The sequence below is a fragment of the Astatotilapia calliptera genome, chromosome 6 (genome assembly GCF_964374335.1).
Source record: "Astatotilapia calliptera chromosome 6, fAstCal68.1, whole genome shotgun sequence".
Lineage (NCBI taxonomy): Eukaryota > Metazoa > Chordata > Actinopteri > Cichliformes > Cichlidae > Astatotilapia > Astatotilapia calliptera.
The window spans coordinates 42,643,346-42,663,868 of record NC_137427.1 but is presented as its reverse complement, the minus strand read 5'-3'; the positions used below and the strand labels follow the sequence as shown (position 1 = coordinate 42,663,868).

The 20,523-nt window shown below is 42.0% G+C and overlaps 1 protein-coding gene across 6 annotated transcripts in view; it reads right to left on the bottom strand.

Moving 5' to 3' along the window:
- tenm3 (teneurin transmembrane protein 3) overlaps positions 1 to 20,523 on the bottom strand; it is a 229,339-nt gene that overhangs the window by 20,326 nt on the left and 188,490 nt on the right. For all 6 annotated transcript variants that reach the window (XM_026172117.2, XM_080303276.1, XM_080303277.1 and 3 more), the window contains 11 exons: positions 20,028 to 20,087; positions 17,224 to 17,386; positions 16,749 to 16,887; positions 16,097 to 16,202; positions 15,878 to 16,020; positions 15,481 to 15,659; positions 14,110 to 14,214; positions 12,491 to 12,621; positions 10,255 to 10,424; positions 8,157 to 8,283; positions 38 to 235 (listed from right to left, as the gene is read on the bottom strand). In XM_026172117.2, the coding sequence (XP_026027902.2) occupies positions 38 to 235; positions 8,157 to 8,283; positions 10,255 to 10,424; positions 12,491 to 12,621; positions 14,110 to 14,214; positions 15,481 to 15,659; positions 15,878 to 16,020; positions 16,097 to 16,202; positions 16,749 to 16,887; positions 17,224 to 17,386; positions 20,028 to 20,087 (1,521 nt within the window). The remainder of the gene's footprint in view (positions 1 to 37; positions 236 to 8,156; positions 8,284 to 10,254; positions 10,425 to 12,490; positions 12,622 to 14,109; positions 14,215 to 15,480; positions 15,660 to 15,877; positions 16,021 to 16,096; positions 16,203 to 16,748; positions 16,888 to 17,223; positions 17,387 to 20,027; positions 20,088 to 20,523) is intronic.

The following is a 20,523-nucleotide window of genomic DNA, read 5'->3' as shown; positions in this document are numbered from 1 at the left end:
TCCAGTGTGTCTCTTACTTGCTAAAAACAAAACACACCTGTCCATCTTCAGAGTAATCCACAGTAACAGACGCGTTGCTTTCTGGTGGGGTGTAGATGTTCCTGTAATATCCTATGGATCGGATGGTCTGCATGGTGTGTCGGGCCACGCTGGGCATGGTGACTGCTGACAGGCGGTCCACGGAGTCATAGTCAAGGATGTACTGGTGCTGGCTGTGCAGCAGCAGCACCATGGACTGATGCAGAGACAGGAGGAAGACAATTAGAAGCAGAACACACTGACTGGTCGCGTGGCGGCCTGTAGTGAGAGGCCACAGACGTTATGATTGGATGTCTGAATTACAGTTTCTTATACAGAAAACAAAAGTGGTGCAAATGTTATAAATGTAGCCTAGATTCACATCAGTCCACACTGCAGATACATGAAGATTCATTCAAGTACAACCGGCACTGCATCGTTTAATCAGATGTTATCAGATAAAGATCCTGATATTGTTGCACCACCTGCTGGAGCTGCACCTACCGAGGTCATGCAAAGCTCCCCTGCATGTGTGTTAGACAGTTTGACATGAATACCAAAGTGGCTTTTCACAGCGCTCAGGGAACACTGACACCACATATGCTGCTCAGATACACCTGATTTGGTCATGAGTGTGTTTTATAGGATACATTTCCACGACCAGAAGAGACACACACATCAAAATAAAGAATGTTGCGCTTCAGTAATGAAATGTGCAATAAAATATGCTTTAATAAATTCATTTACTATTCTTTTATTTATTTAGACATTAGTAAATAATCTATTAATTAATAATGTAAAATGTATCAATGCAAGGTGATGTTGCAATGTAGCAATCAGAGTCTGAAGGCCCAGACAATTCCCAACAGATTGATTTTCCCACGTGGATCATTATGGCTTTGCTATACTGGTCAGCTTAATTGTCATAGTTTATTTGATCTTTATTATTTTTTGGTACTTTTAAGTTATTACAATCAGAACAGACACTGTGTGACGGGAAAGATGAAGAGAAGTTAGGAAGTTGAGTTAACAGAAGGAGAGGGAAAACAGTAGAGAGGGATGGAGAGAGAAAAGACACTGAATCTGTTTGATCACCTGCTGAAACAAAACAGGCAAAAAGAAAAAACATAGCAGGGAAACCATGGCAACAACCCAGAAAAGCATCAGTAACAGTAAATAATAAATACTGAATGTTACTGAGCAGCAGGACTGATAATGCAGGATATGTTTGGAGGCAGCAGCCTGTGTGAGTCTGTGAGTACCTGTGTGTGTTTGTATTCAACAACCATAAAAAAAAGATTTTCTAAATCGTTTAAATTTAAATGTAAAAAAGAAAAATAAATAAATGAAAAGATGTTTTTCTGACATTTAAAATTCCACTCCTCATTTTTGAAATCCACTGAATTTTCCTTTCCTGTTAGCTCACAGATTAGCTTTTAAATGACCAAATAAGATGTTGTTGTTGTTGTTGTTGTTTTTTACCGTGCTCCTTTGTCTCAAAGCTTAGCCTAACCAGTTATCACGTTTTCATACAGAGTAAAGGACGTTTGGATTTTTCCCCCTTAACCATAAACACCTTCATTTAGGACTGTATTTTGTGTTTACTTGTGTCGTATTTGTATAATATTTAAATTTGTCTGATGATCTAAAGCATTTAAGTGTGACAAACATACAAAAAAATAGGAAATCAGGAAGGTGCAATGGTTTATTTGAAGAGTTTCAGTCAGGTTTCAGAGCTCATCACAGCACAGAAACAGCTTTAGTGAAGGTTACAAATGATCTTCTTATGGCCTCTGACAGTGGACTCATCGAATATCTACTGTCAGTTAATATTTGTAAATCTGAAAAGCCAAGAAGTTTTGTTATGCATATATATATATCCTACAGTATATAGCTTTTCATTCTATAAAAAAAGGGGAAGCCTAGCTTCTTCCTGGGCCACAACAAGTTTCATAGCTTGAACGTGCTGCTCTGCTGGGTCCTGCCTGCTTGTATTCTGCATATTCTCCTAAATGGGTTTCAGCTGGACACTGTAGCTTTCACCTACAGACAGGCATGTTAGACTAACTGCCAATTTTAAACTGATTATAGATGTGACTATGAGAGCAGAGGCCTCAAAATGTGACATCTTGGATATGCAAATGGCAAACTGTACAATAAAATATGTGAATGTATAGAAAAAAAATGAACTTGTAGTTTCAATCGGTAGAAAAGAAAGGAGCATCGTGTATGAGGACAGTACGAGAACAAAGGAAAGGATGTAGTGGGTACTTTAAATGTAGGGACACGAGGAAGGTAGATATGTTATGTGTGCAGGAGGAGAAGTGGAAGGAAGCAAGGCCATGGCCACTGAAGGTGGATACAATAAATACACCAAACACAAAATCACTGAGTCCACGGACTCAGGACCATGACAGATATAATCTCAGAGATAAGCTCCAGGAAAGCTGATGAGCCATACCAGAGAAAGAGTCGCTAGACTAAAGGGAGAGGTGATGATCAGCAAGCAGCAAAGAAGGAACACTATAGGTGAAAGGTTTCTACTGAGGGTGTTGGTGGAGAGTAAGGAGGAGATCAGAATGAGGTGTACTACTGACAGCATGCCAAAAAACAAACTATGATGTTCGTCGAGTGTGGCAGAGAGCTGTGTGTCCTGCTCCACCCTGGAGGACATGAAAGAGGAATGTGAGGCAGTGGTGAGGTGTGCAGTAGAGGTGACAGGTGGGTTTTAAACATCAGCTCTGAGCCTCGTCTTGTTTGCAGTGGTGATGGTGGACAAATGAGGTCTCCGTGGACTATGACCTTCACAGATGACACTTTAATTCTGTCGTAAGAGCAGGGAGCAGGTGGAGGTATGAACAATGAAAATCAATAGAATCAAGAAAGAATATGTGTGTGAATGACAGGAAGGTAGCTGGAGAGGTGAACACGCAAGCAATGGAAGCATTGAAGGTAGATGAGTTTAAAACCTGGAGTCAATGATCCAAAGCAATGGACAGTGCAGAAGAGAGGTGAAGAAGAAAGCGTTTGCAGGGTGGAGATATATTCAGTAGATGACAGTGAGAGCTGCTATGGTGTATGGTGAGGAGATGGTGAGACTAACACAAAGACAAGAGGAAAAGCTGGAGGTGGCAGAGTTTTGTTGTAAGTGATGGACAATTTTAGAAATGAGTATCCCCACAGCCACCTCAGTCAGCTTGGAGATAAAGTGAGGAAGGCAAGACTGAGATGCTTTGGCAGTGGTTTGGGGGGAATAATGGACACAATGGACTAAAGATGTATACAGCTGCCAGCTGGAGGTACAGAGGAAGACCGCATCGATGGATGCAGTGAAAGAGGACATGTAGAAGGTTGGTGCAATAGGGATGAATGCTGTCATCCCACACAAACTCACTCACAAGCTGGCAACACTCGACCTGCACCCCACCCTCTGTGACTGGCTACAGGACCTTTTGACTGCCAGGCCCCAAACCGTCGGGATCAGCAACAGGACTTCAGCCAGCATTATTACAAACACTGGCATCCCACAGGGTTGCGTCCTCAGCCCCATCCTCTACACCCAGTACACCCACGACTGTGTCACCTCCAACAAAGACAACACCATACTGAAGTTCGCGGACGACACTCCAGCGATCGGTCGCATCACTGGAGGGGACGAGGCGGCTTATAGGAGAGAGGAGGCCGGTCTGGTGTCATGGTGTGAGGACAACAACCTCACCCTCAACACTGACAAGACAAAGGAGGTGAAAGTGGACACAAGGAAGAAGAAGAGGCCTCACCAGCCGCTGTCTATCCGGGGCCTTGAAGTGGAGAGGGTGAGCAGTAGGGGTGGGGAAAAAATCGATACTGTGTAGCATCGTGATATTTTGTTTGCTAATAATGTATCGATACAGGAACAGCAGAAATCGATATTTTGTTACAAAAAAGGTTTTTGTGCTCTGACTTCAGAGCATGTTGATCCTTTTTCTGCGCAAGAATCCTGACATTCCTTCACTGTCCAAATGTGTTTAACTGGTTTTTGGCAGCAATAAACATGACAGTTTACTTATTTTAATTTAAGACATGTTTTATTTTAATTAAGTTTAAAACTTTTTTATTTAATGTAAAATTATATTTTGTTTTAATCTACTTTCAAATTCTTCAGTTGCTGCAGGGGCTGCATAGTTTTCATATTGCATAGTTCAGAATAGCTGTAATTGTACCAGATGGTTGCATTCAGTTAAGTTGGACTAGACTGTAATACAAACCGTTCAGTTTGTCAACAATAAAACTGACTGAAATGAGAGAAAGACTGAGTGTGAGACTTTGATATTAGATAAAATGAATATTGATCAAGTTTACCTTTATGGACAGAATCTGAATATCGCAAAATATTTTTAAAAAATTGCAATAATATCGTATCGTGCGTTAAGTATTGTGATAATATCGTATCATGAGATGTATGGTGATTCCCACCTCTAGTGAGCAGCTTTAGGTACCTGGGCGTCTACATCTCTGAGGACCTCGCCTGGACACTGAACACCACACAGCTGGTCAAGAAGGCTCAGCAGCGGCTGTATTTCCTGAGGAGGCTGAGGAAATTTGGTATGTCGGCCAAGATCCTCAGCAGGTTCTACAGCTGCACTGTGGAGAGCACACTGACCAGCTGTATCACTGCATGGTACGGCAGCACTACTGCTATGGAGCGCAAACACCTGCACAGAGTGATAACTGTGGAGAAGATCATCAGGACCCCGCTGCCCTCTCTGCAGAGCAGCTACCATCGCAGAGTCCAGAGGAGAGCTGCCTCCATCCTCAAAGACCCCACACCCCCCCAACACTTCTGCCCTCGAGACGAAGGTTTAGAAGTTGGAAATCCAGAACATCCAGACTGCCATCAGACTCTTGAACAGCTGACCCATTTTGAACAGTAATAATTATTTTTTGCACGTCTGCTCATATTGAGCTCTTTTGCACACGTCTGTTTCAAATCTCCATATTTTGTCTCCTTTTCTGCCTTCATCTATTTATTTGTACTACTTGTATTTATATGTTTTATTTCTATTGTATATATTAATCGGCATCTGTGGGTGGACAGCAAAGAAAGAATTTCATTGCACAAAGAAAAACCTTTTCTCTCGTGACACATGGCAATAAACACTGAATGCCAGGGGCAGAAGGATATCCAGGACCCCTAAAGAGAGCAGCCATTTATTTTAAATTAATTTAATTTGATCACTCAAAGCACTTTACACAACTTGCCTCATTCACAGCAGCACTTTTTGCTTCGTATTTTCTGTCTAAATGCTGAATTTAATTGAATCTGCCACACACACACATTCAGCAGAGAGCAACTTGGAGTTAGTATCTTGCCCAAGGATATTTCTCCATCTGTGGTTAGTGCAGGTGACAGTTTACTGGGCCCTTCCCCAGATCTCTGCTTCGATCCTGTCCTGGAGGCTACAGACGCTTCTTCAGCTCACGGCTTGCTTCGTGCTCTCACACTCTCAGTGGAGACTTCTACTGTAATGTCCTGAGGCATCTGAGAAAGAACTTTCAGTGACCTGAACTGAATGTGTACAAATGTAAACTTTGCACACACGAGTCAAAAACAAGACAAGCAGAATTTATAATTGACAATGAAGCTTTGCTAAGCTTTCATGGGTGCAGCCCATAAACTCAGCTCTGCTCCTTGAATTTCCCCTAAAACGTGGGATCGTTGAAGGGGACAGAAACAGACGTCCCAGCGGCGTAAGATTCAGCACAAACAAAGAAATACTCAAACACAAACTTCCACTGACCACATTAAAACAGGATCTATCAACTATTTAATTTCTAAACCAAATAGTTGAATGATGTCATACTGTAAATGCACTGAGACTGCTACACTGTGATAGTACGTACTAAATATTAACCTGCTTACTTGCTTCAGTTTCAGTGAGTCTTGTAAAGCCGTTACTTATTCCTTCCTCTCGTCTCTTACACGCTACACTTGCTTTACTGTGATTCTTGTTTCTCTTCAGCCACACTTGCTGTTTTCTTTCTGGCTCAGTCTCTCCATGTAAGCTCCAACCATCCGCTGACACAGTAGAGCCTGTGACAGCAAAGTATTTCTTCTTCCTTCTCTGTCACTCCCCTACAGACGAGGCCTGCTGCTGCTGTGTCTCAGGCTCTGATGAAGCTAATAAAACCAAAATGTTTCTGATTTACCAACACAGCTCTTACACTGCAAGCAATCCGCTCTCGTTTGCTCTTAAAGGCACAACATGGGCTGTTTTTGTTTCATCACTGCTGTTTTTCATTCTTTAGCCCATCATTTCCTCACATCTGGACTTTCTGACACATCTCCACCTTTAAGGGCACGCTGTTTAATCCTCTGTTCATTTTCTGTGTTCCTTCCTTTCTTCGGTCATTATTTTACATGAATTTATTTAGAGTGAAATATGTGTGATTCGCTCTGTTACGGATGTAGAGTTACCACGACTCCCCTTTAAATCTGTGTCCACGTCCACTATGTTCTATTAACACCAAATTATCACTCAGGCTATGAATTACAGCCGAAGACCCAATGTTTGGCCTCCTAATAAAATATTTGCGCAAAATTACAGAATTATTTCAGAAGAAAAGAAAATGAGCAGGGTCGATATTATTGGCTCCCCTGAAACAACAACATAATACGAACCACTGCTGCGAGCTGATGTGTTTGTAAGCCTGTAAAATGAAAACCGAGACTTGTCTTCAATTTACAAACAGAATAAAAACTTCAGCAAGTTCAGAAATATAGAAGAAGCCTGGCAGTAGGAAGTGAAAGAGTTCAAAGACTCTGGAAAGAAAACTTGTGAGACGTGTCTTTAAAGACTAATGACTAAAGTCAGACCAAGAAATACCCAGACTGAAGTATGCTGAGGACAGCCTGGAGAAACATCACGAATACTGGAAGCATGTCTTTTGGTCAGACGAGATAAAACGAGAGCGCTTTGGTCGCAGAGATGCTGCTTATGTTTGGAGAAAGAAAGACAGTGAAACACGGTGGTGGGAGTATTATGCTGTGGGGATGCTTCAGTGTGTCTGGAAGTTGGAATCTCATCATGGAGGAAAGAATCATACAGAAAGATGAGATGTGAAGATTTTGAAAGAAAACTGGGTCTTCCACCACGACAATGACCCAAAACATACTGTTCTGTCCTCACTAAGTGTTGTCCTCGTGAACGTAGACTCAGCTATACAGACAGCTAAACACTCTCCTAATCAAAATCCAAGGACAGGCCGATGTGTTGAGTTGGATGATTTAATAAGGAAAAAGTGTGAAACTGTCGACAAAACCAGAAATAAACCAATAAAAATGTTGCACCAATATGAAATATACCAAACACATATTCAAAGATATAAGAACACTATATTTATCTGCTTAGTGAGTGCCCGAATAAAACATCAAATGAAATCAGCTCATGATCGAAATGTTAAAGAAACCACATGGCATATGAGCTAGCTTAACCTTACTAGCTTAGGTTATACATGCATTCAAATTAAATTCCAACTACAAACTATATCACGCCTTCACAACAAATAGTAATGCACACTAGTCGTCTCAGTGATAACAAACAATATCACTTACAGATGATGCCGTTTATCAACTTGTGAAGGCGTGGATGGCAACAGGTTAACAGAGGTGAAACTGCCTCTGGCTAGATCTTGCAGAGTAAAAAATACACAAAACAACCACTAGAGGGCAACCTGCTTCAGAACAGAAAATACCTAATGCCAGCAACCATACGCTGTGCCTGGTAGGCAACTGCATGCAGAAGACCAAAGTGAACATTATTGACTGGCAGGCACAAAGCTCTGACTTGAATCCCAAACAAAGGTTGGGCTTACTAGCAGAAAAGGATACACGTTGACTGTTAGCTTATAATTTTGACCCTGGTAGTTTTTGAGAAATAACTTTGTGTCTGCATGCAAAGTGAAATAATGTAAGCATCCAAAGAGTTTGACATTTGAGGAAGTTGTGTTAAAAATTCATGCTCTGTTGAACCATCTGCTCATACCGTGTAGCGGCTAAATCCACATCAGAGCCACACAGAGTCATTTTAAGTGACTCACTCACACTGAAGCTCCACAGTGATGTATGCATGTGTGGTTTTCACGACGTTAGCCTGTACCTTGTCCAGATACGTGTAACTCCACATCTTTCCATCAGCGAAGACTCTGGAAATGATTCGTCCCTGACTGTCGTACTCCCATCTCTCTGTGGTCGGACCCCTCTGGAGACCTGTCACCTGACCCGAACTGGACAGACACAAAGTCAGATCACCAACATTTCAAACATTGCCTTTGAGGTTTTTGAGAGCTTGAGCCAAACCAAAATCTAGTGATAAGCTTTTAAGTAGTTGCATTTTGGTTCCTGTTTCTTTGATCTGTTTCTTATTTCTTTGTGTTTACTTTTTCAATCTCAACTCAATTCAGTTTCTATTTTATTTACATGGCACCAAATCACAACAACAGTTGCCTCAGGGCGCCTTATACTGTAAGACTTAGCAATAATAGAGAGAAAACCTAACGATCAAACAACCCTCTGTGAGCAACCGCTTGGTGACAGTGGGAAAGAAAAACTCCCTTTTAACAGGAAGAAACCTGTGACAGAACCAGGCTCAGGGAGGGCGGGGCATCTGCTGTGATTGGTTGGGGGTAATGGGATGATCCTTCTGCATCCTTTCCCTGTATCTCCTGTATTTTCCTGTCTTTTGGTACTTTTAGTTATATCCTGTTTTATTTTGGTAACTGCTTTGACATTTTACCACCTGTGTCTGTTCTTTTCCCTCCTCTGCTTCTCAAATTGTTTCCACCTTTGAGTTCTTTCACTTCAGCTCCACTGACTGTATGTATATCGTTATGTCTTTGTTCACATCGTCTGTGCTTCCATTAGGGCTGTGCGATATGACCACAATCTCATATCCCGATATAAGACATCTATCGTCCGATAACGATATAAATCACAAAGATTTAACATTCTCTGTAAACTCTGTGAATCTCGGGCAGCTCGACTTGCGTGAAGTGTTTCCAGCTGGGCGTCCTGTAGTTGGAGTCGAGTGTTTTAACCGATGCATGAAACGATACATTTTTAGTCATAAGTTGTAACGGCGCCGTTTTCTTTGTGAGTATTTATTACACGGCGTGCTGCGGGGAAAAGCCTGTTCTAACGTTTGAGTCTAAGGTTTATTTTTTAGCACCTGGCGGCTCTTTTTAATTCTCATCTGTAAATAATCTGCTTTTTCACGTGATTCAGTTTACTTTGAAAAGTCTCAACAGGATCTTGAGCTTTATTGTGAAAGGTTTATGTGGAAAATAAACAAGCGGACACGCGGTGGTGTTACCGTCGTTGTTGCTAACCACAACGCATAAAACAGGCGCTTGTCTGTCCGTAGTGTGGTTATATTACATATAAGAGAAAGAGAGAACTTGAAGAAATGAATATAAACACTACAGGGACATCAGAACCATGAAAAAATATGGCTGTAAACAGTTTATTTTGCGACACCACGAAACAAACGACAGCGTAAAATGAAACGATAGACGTTTTTATATCGTCATCCGATATATATCGTTATATTGAACAGCCCAAGCTCGCATGTATCTTTTGGTCTTATTATTCACATCATCCTAGTTTCTTGGAATAAATCAAGTTCCAATGCCGCTTCTCATGTTTTTCACTCTTTCTGAAAACTCAAAGCACTGTAGTTGTTCCCACACGAGGTGATCCATATTACCACAGCCTGGTCTTTCACTATGCATTTAGTGTGATCGCTAACTGTGCCCAATCATAGATCTGCACGAAGTGTTCAGTGAGAGCAGCCTCTTTGAAGAACACTGTATTAAGCAATTAAATCTATAACCGTGTAAGAAGACGCGACGCTTCCACAAATGTTTCCATCTAACTCACAGAGTTGGTTACAATAATGAGCACAGTTGTGCACAGCAATAGTTTTACACTGTGTGTGTCAGAGACAGCAAGGGAGAGACAGCTGAGATGCTGAGACTAATGCAGGCTAGAGCTCGAGCACGAAACAGCCATTAGTACTTTCCACCATATTCACACACTGTTTTACATTTTTAGGCATATTTAGGCATCAGCATATGAGAGAATACATGCAGCCACTGTGAGAACATGCAAACAACAGGAATCTGCAAAGATCTGAAACCAGAATCTTTGTGTACTACAGTGTTTTGCACCATCGAGCAGAATGACACAAAAGGAATCACCTGGAGTACGTCAGGTTAACCGACAGCAGCTTGCTGCTGGGAACCCAGAGTGTTGGATGGCCTTGGGTATCATAGATGATCTTCAGCAGGAACTTCCTGTGGTCATCATAGATTTTCTCAGTTCGCAGTGTACGATCATAATCCACAGACAGCAAATTCCTCCCATTCACCTGAAGAGGCGGAGACACATTCATAAAACATGCATTAAGATACACAAAATATCAAAAGTTACACAAAATGCACAAACTGACAGTGAATATGAAGCCAGTGTGCTGAATTCTTCATAAATGCAAAGTATTTTGGAAAGTCTTGATGCGTTCTCAATCATCCAGGTAAGAACATCTCCAAAAGTTGATTCTGTTATCTGGACGTTTTCAGTGGGAGAAACGTTTCGTCTTCTCCAGTCTCAGCTGACTGAAACTCCCACACAACGCTACGTCCAGATGAATATTTTGGAAAGTGTAGATTTCCTAAAATGTTTCCAGACAAATCACTGTGCACGTACTATTCACTCACCCATCCAAATAATGGAATTCAGATGTCCCACAGATGTATAAAATCAAGCACATAGGCGTGCACACTGCTTCTGAATGAATGGGGAACTCTAAAGGAGTTCAGTGAACTGTACTGTGATAGGAGAACACCAGTGCAACAGGTTCAGGCATAAGTGGAAGAATCTGACTGGCCTGCACAGAGTCCTGACCTCTTTTGGGTGAATTAGAGCAGAGACTAAACTAAGTCTTCTTGTCTGTTCAGTGTCTGATACCCAGTGTGTTAACCCAGACGATAATAGTGCAATATAGTGTGTATGCTTTGTTCTTAGGGAGTACCACACATATTGTAAACGTCTCAGAAATAAGAGACAGGCTGGACTGTCTCTTATTTCTGAGACGTTTCAGGATAAATACTTAGTCTTCCCCTCTGATCAAAGACTTAGCAATAAATATTCTAATAAGTGTTAACCTGAGATTTGAAGCATGATCCATGAAATAACAACTGAGTTACTTAAAAATCTGCGGCTGAGTCAGTGAACTAAGATCTGCACCAGGAACCAAGTCTTTATTGCTTTATTTAGAAATAAAACAAATCCAGACAAAGTTCTTCAGCGCCTCAAAGACTGGCTGCCTCACGCTGAGCCGAGCTACCCAATCACCACACAGCTAAAGAAATGCACATTAAAAGGTAAAGTAGCTGTCCTGTTCTTGTCATCTCAGTAAAGTTGCTGTTTCTTGTCTGACAGCAGGCTTTGTCGTTGCTCTACCCAGCACGCAGCTTAAACATGCAGCTTTCTAATTCACTGACATGTTGTCCTCAGTTCACAGCAGCAAGATCATTATTTAGCAGAAAGACTGGATTCAACTTTGCTCCTCTTCAAAGGACTGCGATTCCACTGTCATCATTAAGTTGGAAGACAGCTGGACTGTCATTGAGTTATTAATGACAAATTATACTTCAAATGACTCTCACATGTGCACAGACTTTATATAAATTCACCTCTGAACACTCATTAATAAAAACACATCTACTACTCATTACTGCTCGTTCATAGCAGAGCACTCCCTATTATGAGTCATGGGTCACCTGTGGTGACACTTCCATTATTGCTTAGTGGGCCATGTTGAGAGCAGCTCAGCTGTGTGTTTCAACTTCACTGGAGCCACGTGACTAAAAGGATTGTGTCCCGTTAGGCTGGGAGAGAGTGCGTCGCGTCATTTTCAAAGCGCTGCTTCCTTTCCGAACAGCAAGAACAAAAACACGCACCTATAATATGCAGACAGTGAAACTCTGTAACCTACATGATGGATACAGTGATTGCCGTCTCACAACTCAGCACCATGTGAGCTTTGATTTCAGTCTCTGTGATAGACTTGTTTGTTCTCTCACCTTTCTTTAAGACACTTGTGCATGAGCTATCACACTACAGACCCCTTCTGTAGGCGTCTACGGCTGATGCTGGATGCTGATATATAACAACAAAATGATGGTTTGGCAAAAAACATTGGAGGATATGGTTATGCACCTCGCATTCTTATACTTATTACGTTTATCTCTTTTTAACACACTGGAGTTCATTTAGACCCACACCAGGACCACTGCGGTTGCTTTGGTCCGTAGCCCAGTGCGATTGTTGTGTTCACACCTGCACAAACCAAGCGCACCAACCCGAGTTTGATTTAAATGGACAACAAACTTATTGGTCTGTGCTTATCTAAAGTTTGAGCTAAAGAGCACTCACTCTGAGTTTTCTTCCAAAGACGATGACTTTTCCTCTCGTCTGCTCCTTCCTGAACCTCCACTCCACCAGGTTTTGGCCGTTCTCTCCCGGCAGAGTCATGTTACGTCGCGCAACAGTTGGGTTAGCAGCACCTACACAGGTACGACAACATGTGAAGCCCTGATGGTTTAGTGTACAAGAATCTCAATTTCCTGTACATTTAAAACAACATATAGACGACATCTTTTTGAGGGAAGGCCTTGCAGCTAGATAATGTCGTTATAGTGGAAGAGTTCAGTCCAGACCTTTAACAACGGGCACATGAAATAAAACGTACAACAAAGACGCAGGACAAGTGAAACGCTCAGTTTCCACAAGTTCATGGACTAATGTCAAAAGAAGACGGGATGCTACGCCGCGGTAAACGTGGCCCTGTCCAATCGTTGTGGAGGCTTTTGTTTGTTTGTTTGTTTATAAAATAATTTTTTAAAATGTTTTTCCTCAGTAAAAACTCACTGGTTTTCTATGTCCTGTAGAGACAAAAATATGGTTGCATTTTGTTTTCATTTTACACAGGATCATTTTTCTAGAACTGGGTTCTAGAAGATAACAAAATAACTAAAATAACAATAAATTATTTTATATTCTGAGACTAAAATGTAACAATACTGAAATAACTTGAGATGTTTACATGAGACTGATCACCTCCCAGTGTTTCCTTTTATTTCCAAAAGGTTACAGCGTGTTTTGTCAAGCTTACACATATTTAGGGAATCATTACAAAACAATTCTCCTTCAGTTTTTGTCTGAAACTCCTGGTTGGATTAAAACATACTCTCAGTGCAAATCAAACCCCAACACGTGACACAAACACTGCACCCGTCCAGCAGTTTAATATTTACTGATTCGTTTTTATTGTTGGAAATGTTTCGTTTCAGTCTCTTTAAATATTATTGCATGCAGAGCATACATAAGTGGCAAGAGTTATGAAAACCATCACAGGAACTTACAGTCTTGTTAACATGTCAAAGCCTCAGCAGGCTGACAGTGAAGTGCTGATAACATTTCTAAAACTTCCTTTATATTTAATAGAATTTAGTTAAGTTTTCCAAGTTTACAAAATTGTTTCAATCGTTTAAAATGTTTTTTACGTCACGTTTGAGTTTTGTTTAACTCTAATAATTCTGACAGATCTTTCTGCAGGTGTTTAGCTGCAGAAAGATCAGAATCAACAGGAGCAACAGGACAGAGACGCAGGGAGCAGAAATCTCAGCATGTGTAGATGGTCCCAAACCAGTGCTTTCCACACACTACATCAGAATCAGAATCAGAATGGGGTTTATTGCCAAATGTTGAGCAGGTTTACAACATTAGGAAATTGCTGCGGTGCTTCAGTGCAAACATAGTGTCATAAATAGCACTTAAATAGACATGGAAAAAAATAAAAGTAGGGATAAGAATTAAAAGTGCTACGTGGAAAGATATGTGCATGAGATATACATGAGATATATACATGAGAATAAGAATTAAGAGTGCTACGTTGAAAGATATATATATATACATATACATATAAGTGAAAATAAAGACAGCTTAGATCCTCTCGTAGATTATAAAGTGAAGGCACTATGTTTAAAACACACCTGCCAGAATATGAGGCTCTGTCTGGTAGTGCGTGTCCATCCCGTTCGCATAGATCATCCTCAGTGAGTGGTCGTTCCCCACCTGGTAGCTGTTACGAAGCTGGTCTGTTTAAAAGGAAATCACATTAGAAATGAACCATTTCTTTATTGGATACTTTCCAAGGCATTAACTCATATAGGCAGTATTCTTAGCTGACCTGAGGGTGAAGGAGAAAGAGACAAAAACAAAGACAGCGAAGCATAAAGGCCAAGACAAAGAGGGAGACAAAGTAAGGGGAGAAACCCGAGAGGGCAGCGTTTGAGCCTGCTAATGGAGCAAAGAGCATGTATTAACATCTCCCAGCCTCTTTTAATTACATCCTCCTTGACCTTTCACAGGACTAAAGGCCGTTATGTGTGCATACAAGAGAGAGAGGAAGAACACACAGTCCTCACAGACCATCTCTGAAACAGCCAAGACCCTGGGTCACCAACTCATTCTCCATTCCCACTAAGTACTCTTAATCCAGTCTCCTGTCTCATGTTGTTTACCATGTCAGCCGTGCAGCCCCATCTAACGTGTTTTCATTTCTCTAGCTCACAGGCTAGAAAATGAATGAAGTGATGGAGTGAAATGCTACACTTGTCAATTGCTCTGAATAACTCATGTTGCGATCAATACTTGTGCGTGGCCATGCACAGCTCACTCTGAAGTAAATCATTGCCAGCCTCACTTCAAATGGCTCATTAGTTCAGATTGAACAACACCAAATTACTTTTCCCCCCCTCAGCGTTTAGGGTAGAAAGTTTGACACGAAGGACGACAAGGATCCTTTTGCAGTTCCTAAATCTAGGATTATTAGGGCAGATGGGATTACAGATCCATCCGCAGCTTGTACACTTCCTCATGTCAGATCTTTTCTTAAAATAAACTTTACACAACTAACACAAGCTGCTGATATAACTGCACACATCCCAAACAGAACAAATGTGATGACGAGCACCGCTTTGACAGGATGTCAGATGGGGGTATGTACATTTGCATTTTAAAAATCATTGTATTAACATGTTTAGGTGTGAAATTGACGCAACCACATGGACACTACGCTGTATTGTGTGCATGTGGTTGTGGCCAAGGATCCAGGCTAGTCGCTGATTCCTGATACTGATCGATCAGGGAAAGTGTGGAAACTGCACAATGTGTGAAGTGATGAGAAATCGAACTGTTAGCAACTAATTGAATTTACTATGAACCGTGCACTGATTTAATAATAAATAAAGACCATATTCTTACTTCAGCTCGGACTAAAGCTTTTAGTATGCTTCACACACACGAGGCCACCTGTAAAATAGGAAACTTTCTTCCCTTCTCAGGTTGCATTAGCTTCTTACCTTGCACCAGAGTGTAGAAGGAGTCTATTGATGATAGGTTGGTTGTTATGGCAACATCCTCATCCCTCCCTGACGTCTCAATGTCCACAGCAACAGCCCCTGACGACATGTCGCCATGGAGACTGGTTACCACCCCAGTGGGGAAGGTCACATTAGTCAAACGACCCTCACTGTCATAGCTACAAGGATGGTGAGGATACAGTAAGAAACAGACATTAGGATCCACGGATAAAAACTCAGACTCACTCACTGACAACCCAGCAAAAAGCAGAGAAATTTAAAGGTTACATCAAGATATAAAGTCAAGACGTAACAATCAGAGTTTGAATTGATTTCATTAATTAAATTAATCTGTCCATTGACCAGAATTCAACTAGAAATCCAAAAAGTGGCTCACTCATAGAAGGTAGTCCAGCCAATTTGGATACTCTTGGTAGCCAACAAGCCACTGTTCCCATGATAAGTAAACAAGACCAGTTCCTGGCCCTGAGCTGTGAGAGTCTTCAGACCTCCATTAGTCCCAATGGTCAGCCAAATGACCTAAACACACACACAGAATCACAGGTGATCAAGGATACACACTCCTAATCTGCTAACAAGGCTACTCAGTACTCACCTGATTGTCGGGAGCAACCACACGTACAGGCATCCTGTTAGTGTCTCTGCGCACGCGGAGCGTGTTTCCACTGCTGTCCGTCACCGCAGTCACATCCTCCTCATTGCTGAGTGTGTGGAGAAATGAGTTACTCGTGTAAGGTGCCACAAAAGAGGACAAAAACAGTAAACAACACTGTTGTGTCGAACAATTTTGCAAGGTAATGCAAATGTATTATGGTGCCGTGTGTGGTCTGGGCGGAGCTGCAGGGGAGCCAATGCCGGGATCACCAGGGGGTATCTGGCTCTCCAGCCAGTTCAAGGCGGTCCATAGGCAGGGGCACAGATGGCCAAGGAAACTTTCCTGTCCCCGGCCTGGGTTCCAAGAGTTCTGAGCAGGTACTAAAATGCGATGTCGTCACACTGCATGCAACTGATTGGTTGGTCAGCAATGAGCAATGAGAGCGTCTCATTTACAAAAATCCAAACAGCCATTTTTGAAACTTGGCTACAAAAAACAACGCCGTGTTCCCCCAAGTGAGAACAACCCACAAGACAACTCGAGTGGAGTCATGGTTATTAGTGGCGAGTAGGTGCTAATGGAAAAGCGGCTTCAGTAACCAAGCAGTGCTGCAATGACAGTCACAAAAATGTGTTTCCTGACAAACACCAACCTGTAACTGAAGTTGTATTTGTAGTCTCCAGTGACCAGAGACATGGTGAACTGGTGAGTCCCATTTGCATCAAACACGTAGAGCTCTTGAGAGGCTGGACAGGCCACTTCATAGGAACTGGGACCTGAAGCCAGAGAGCCTGAATACACAGACCAGCAGACAGACAGACCAGTGACTTTGTTTTCTTTATCTTCTTAGATTATGTTCCTATGTTACTTTTGTTATCTATTATTGTTTAATGTTTTTGTTTCTAAACTCACACAATATTGCACAGTCTATGTCATTTGCCATTACATGAATACCTGCATAACTGAATAACTTACGCAGGTATTCTCTCTTTGCAAATCTATTTGATTATTCTGCTGATCACCGTCACTACACATCCGTGAGACAGCTGTCTGCTTATTAACATACATGACATACAAGCCCTCTATTGCACGTCTACTGTGTATGTGCATACACTTTATATACACACCCGTAGGTGGTTGGTTGCGTCGTACGGCTCGAATGCGGATGTTTCCCAGATCAGCCACATACAGCGTCCCATCCGGAGACACAACCAGAGAGGAAGGACAATTAAGCCTGGCATCTTTGGAATAGCCATCTCCGGTTTGATAGCAGTCGCAGTTTGCATCATTCTACAGGACAGCCAAACGAGGGACAACAAACAACATCAACACAAGAAATTCTCGTCTCATATATGTGTGTCTCAGGTTCCCAGTCATCCACATTACTGTAGTGTAATGAGCTCGGAAAGCAAGCCACTGGAGTTTTATGAAGACATTTCACATCCCATCCGAGAGGCTTCTTCAGTTCTACAAATCAAACGATGGAGCGTCCCAGGTATTTAAACCCTAGTCGGGGATATCTCTTGGTCATTGAGCCTCTCATTGACCAACCATAATCATGTGCCTCATCACATTAGCCAAGGTGTGATGAAAAAAAGGTGTGGGTCATAATCACCAGGTCTTTGGGTGAGAACACTGTGAGATCTTGCTTCACCCTATCATGTGACCTCTTTGGGTCACCTGCTGTAAGATGTGCGGAGGTTGAGGGACCTGCGAAGGAATCTCAAAACTGCGTTGTAGGTGGAAGTTGCTGTCGTAAGCCACCCCTCTGTTCAAGAACGGGCTTTCAACGTGAACATAAATGGCACTCCTTTTAAAACCATCTGTTCTCTCAGTCCAAAATGTGAACTGTGGTATCATCAAATGAGTCCTTTAGCAGATGGTGTGCAGCTGTGTCTTGTCCTGCCGCGCTTGCTCTTCTATGTTGTGCAGTTCTATGGAGCGGCTGCTTGGTTTCTCCAGTGTAAAGGTCCAAGCACTCCTTGCTGCACTGCACAGCGTACACTATGTTGCTTAGTTTGAGTTTGGAAGTTTTGTCCTTGGGATAAACTAGTTTCTTCTCTAATGGCATGGTTGGGTGACTGGAATGATAATGTTCTAGTTCCCTCTTTCCTGTGCATCTTTGCTGATTCAATGAGGGCTCATTTGGGATAACCACTTGTTTTAGGAGCTTTCTTTAGATGTGTTTGTTCCTTTCCCTTCTGGCTTACAGGAAACAGTTTCTTCTCATTGCAGTGTCCTGACAACTCTGTGTTCGAGAGGGTGTTGGGAGTCAAAGAGTAGGTACTGGTCTGTGTGTGGGCTTCCAGTAAACTTCAGTGCTGAGCTCCTCCATGTGCAGAGCATAGTCCAGAAATAGCAAGCTATTCTTCTTCACTAGTTGGGACCACATCCTCATGCAGGTTTGACAGCATAATAGATATTATCTAGTAGATAATGGCAGATGGCTTGAGCATGAATTGTCTCCAGAGGGGACTGGCAGCATCTCAGGTCACTGGCAGGTCACCAAAGAAGGCATACCTTTTTTGAGAAGGCTTGTGAAGAGAGGGGGCCTGTAAACCTTGATTAGGTGGTCACAGATTAGATTGCGTGAACTGGATATGCTGGCAAAATTGATTGGCGAGAACTTAACGTAAGCATGATCAGCAAGGTGGAGTAGAAGCAAATCACGCTAGCACCCTGGCACCAGCAATGATTGGTGCTGCATTTGGCAGACTGATGCTACAAAGGTTAGCTGAGAGGAGGCATCGTGAAGTGCCATGAAGGTTTGTGCCTGCGTTTTGCAGGGAAGAGATAGTGGAGAAAAAAACTGGCATCTCGGTGCAAGAAAAAGCAAATAAAAATCTATGTTTTTGACTTTTTAAAAAACCCATTATATGTAAAATATGTGGTGGAAATTAAACAAAAGGGGGAAAAGCATAGAGCTGTGGTGAGGTCCTAGAAGAGCACCCTTTAATTCAAGGGAGGGAAAGGCCTGGGTTCAATAAACAGCAATGGGCTGTGCTCGTCACCAGATGTGTCCTGGTGTGCATCCTGCCTGGAATGTCAACTGGTAAATCACTCGGCCATCCAATGGGTGGCTTTGCATCCATTACCATTAATGGAGGTCCCGTTCAAGTGCAGTGGTATGGACTTCATCGGGACAAGATCCCCGGAGTGCCAGGGGACATTGCTTTGTATAAGTTCTCGTGGATGATGTGATATCCCGAAGCAGAGCTGCTGGCACGGGTGCAGTTGCAGGTGATCTCCTGAGTCGGAATCCCAAAAGAGGTACTGACGACCACAGGGTCTCATTCATGTCTCACACACAAAAGAGCTGTACCACCCCCAGAGCGATGGGCTGGTGGAGTGCCTTAAAGTCCATTACTTCCATGTTTATTCATGAGGATTAATGCAGTAGGGCTTGCTGTCAAAGTCTTTTGTTTGCAGTGGAGGAGCTGCCCTGGACCTCCATGGAATTTTCTCCCTTTGAACTGCTGTTTGGCAGGAAGCCACAGGGGGATTTGGACGTAATTACAGAAAACTGGGAGGAATTTCCAAGCCTGAATAAGAATGAGATTTAATATGTTGTGGACATTGTGAACCACACACACTGGGTCGTTTATTATGGGAAAATTTGTGTTTTCACACAAAACCTCTGGTGATAATTTCCCATGCCATTATTCACACCCTGACTTATGTGATGACAACTACGGTTTAAATAGCTATGACTCTTCATTATTTGATTTGTAGAAATGAAGACGCCTCTCTGATGAGAGGTGAAACATCTTCAGGAAACTTAAAGGAGTCCAGTCACTTCTCTTCCTCACATCCTGTTGCATTCACACGTCACTATTTGGATGCTACACATTCATTCTGAATTCGAGTACTTCAGTGAGCTGAGCAGAATGACCGATAAGGACTGAAAACAAGAAGTAGCTGTGATGGGTACCTTGCAGTCACAGTCAGATAGCGCTCCAGCTAGATGGGTAATTTCTCCATCAGTCGACACCTGGAGTTTTAGTAGAGAAGGAAATGATTCTTAAAGTTTAGCACAGTGGCACTTTCTGTTACAGCTTGGTAATAAAGTAGCAATAGAAGGGCAACGAGGCAGAAACAAGAACGTAATAATGTGGTAATTTAGTGGTTATTACTACTAAACCAGTTAATATCATGGTAACAACAGTGGATACGGTTAAGTAATATTACACTGAGCTTTATGCAGTTGGATAATAAGGGACCAAAACCTGGAGATAATAATGTAGAAATAAAGACATCCCCACGAGGAAAAAAACATTAGTAATAGTGTCGTAATACCTTAGTAACAATATGATAACCTGCTAGAAATAAGAGGGTGATATGTGTGAATTTGAATTCTCACGTTGTTATACAGAGTTAAATAAGGTAACATTGGCTGTATTACTTTATTAAAAAGCTTGAATTTATCC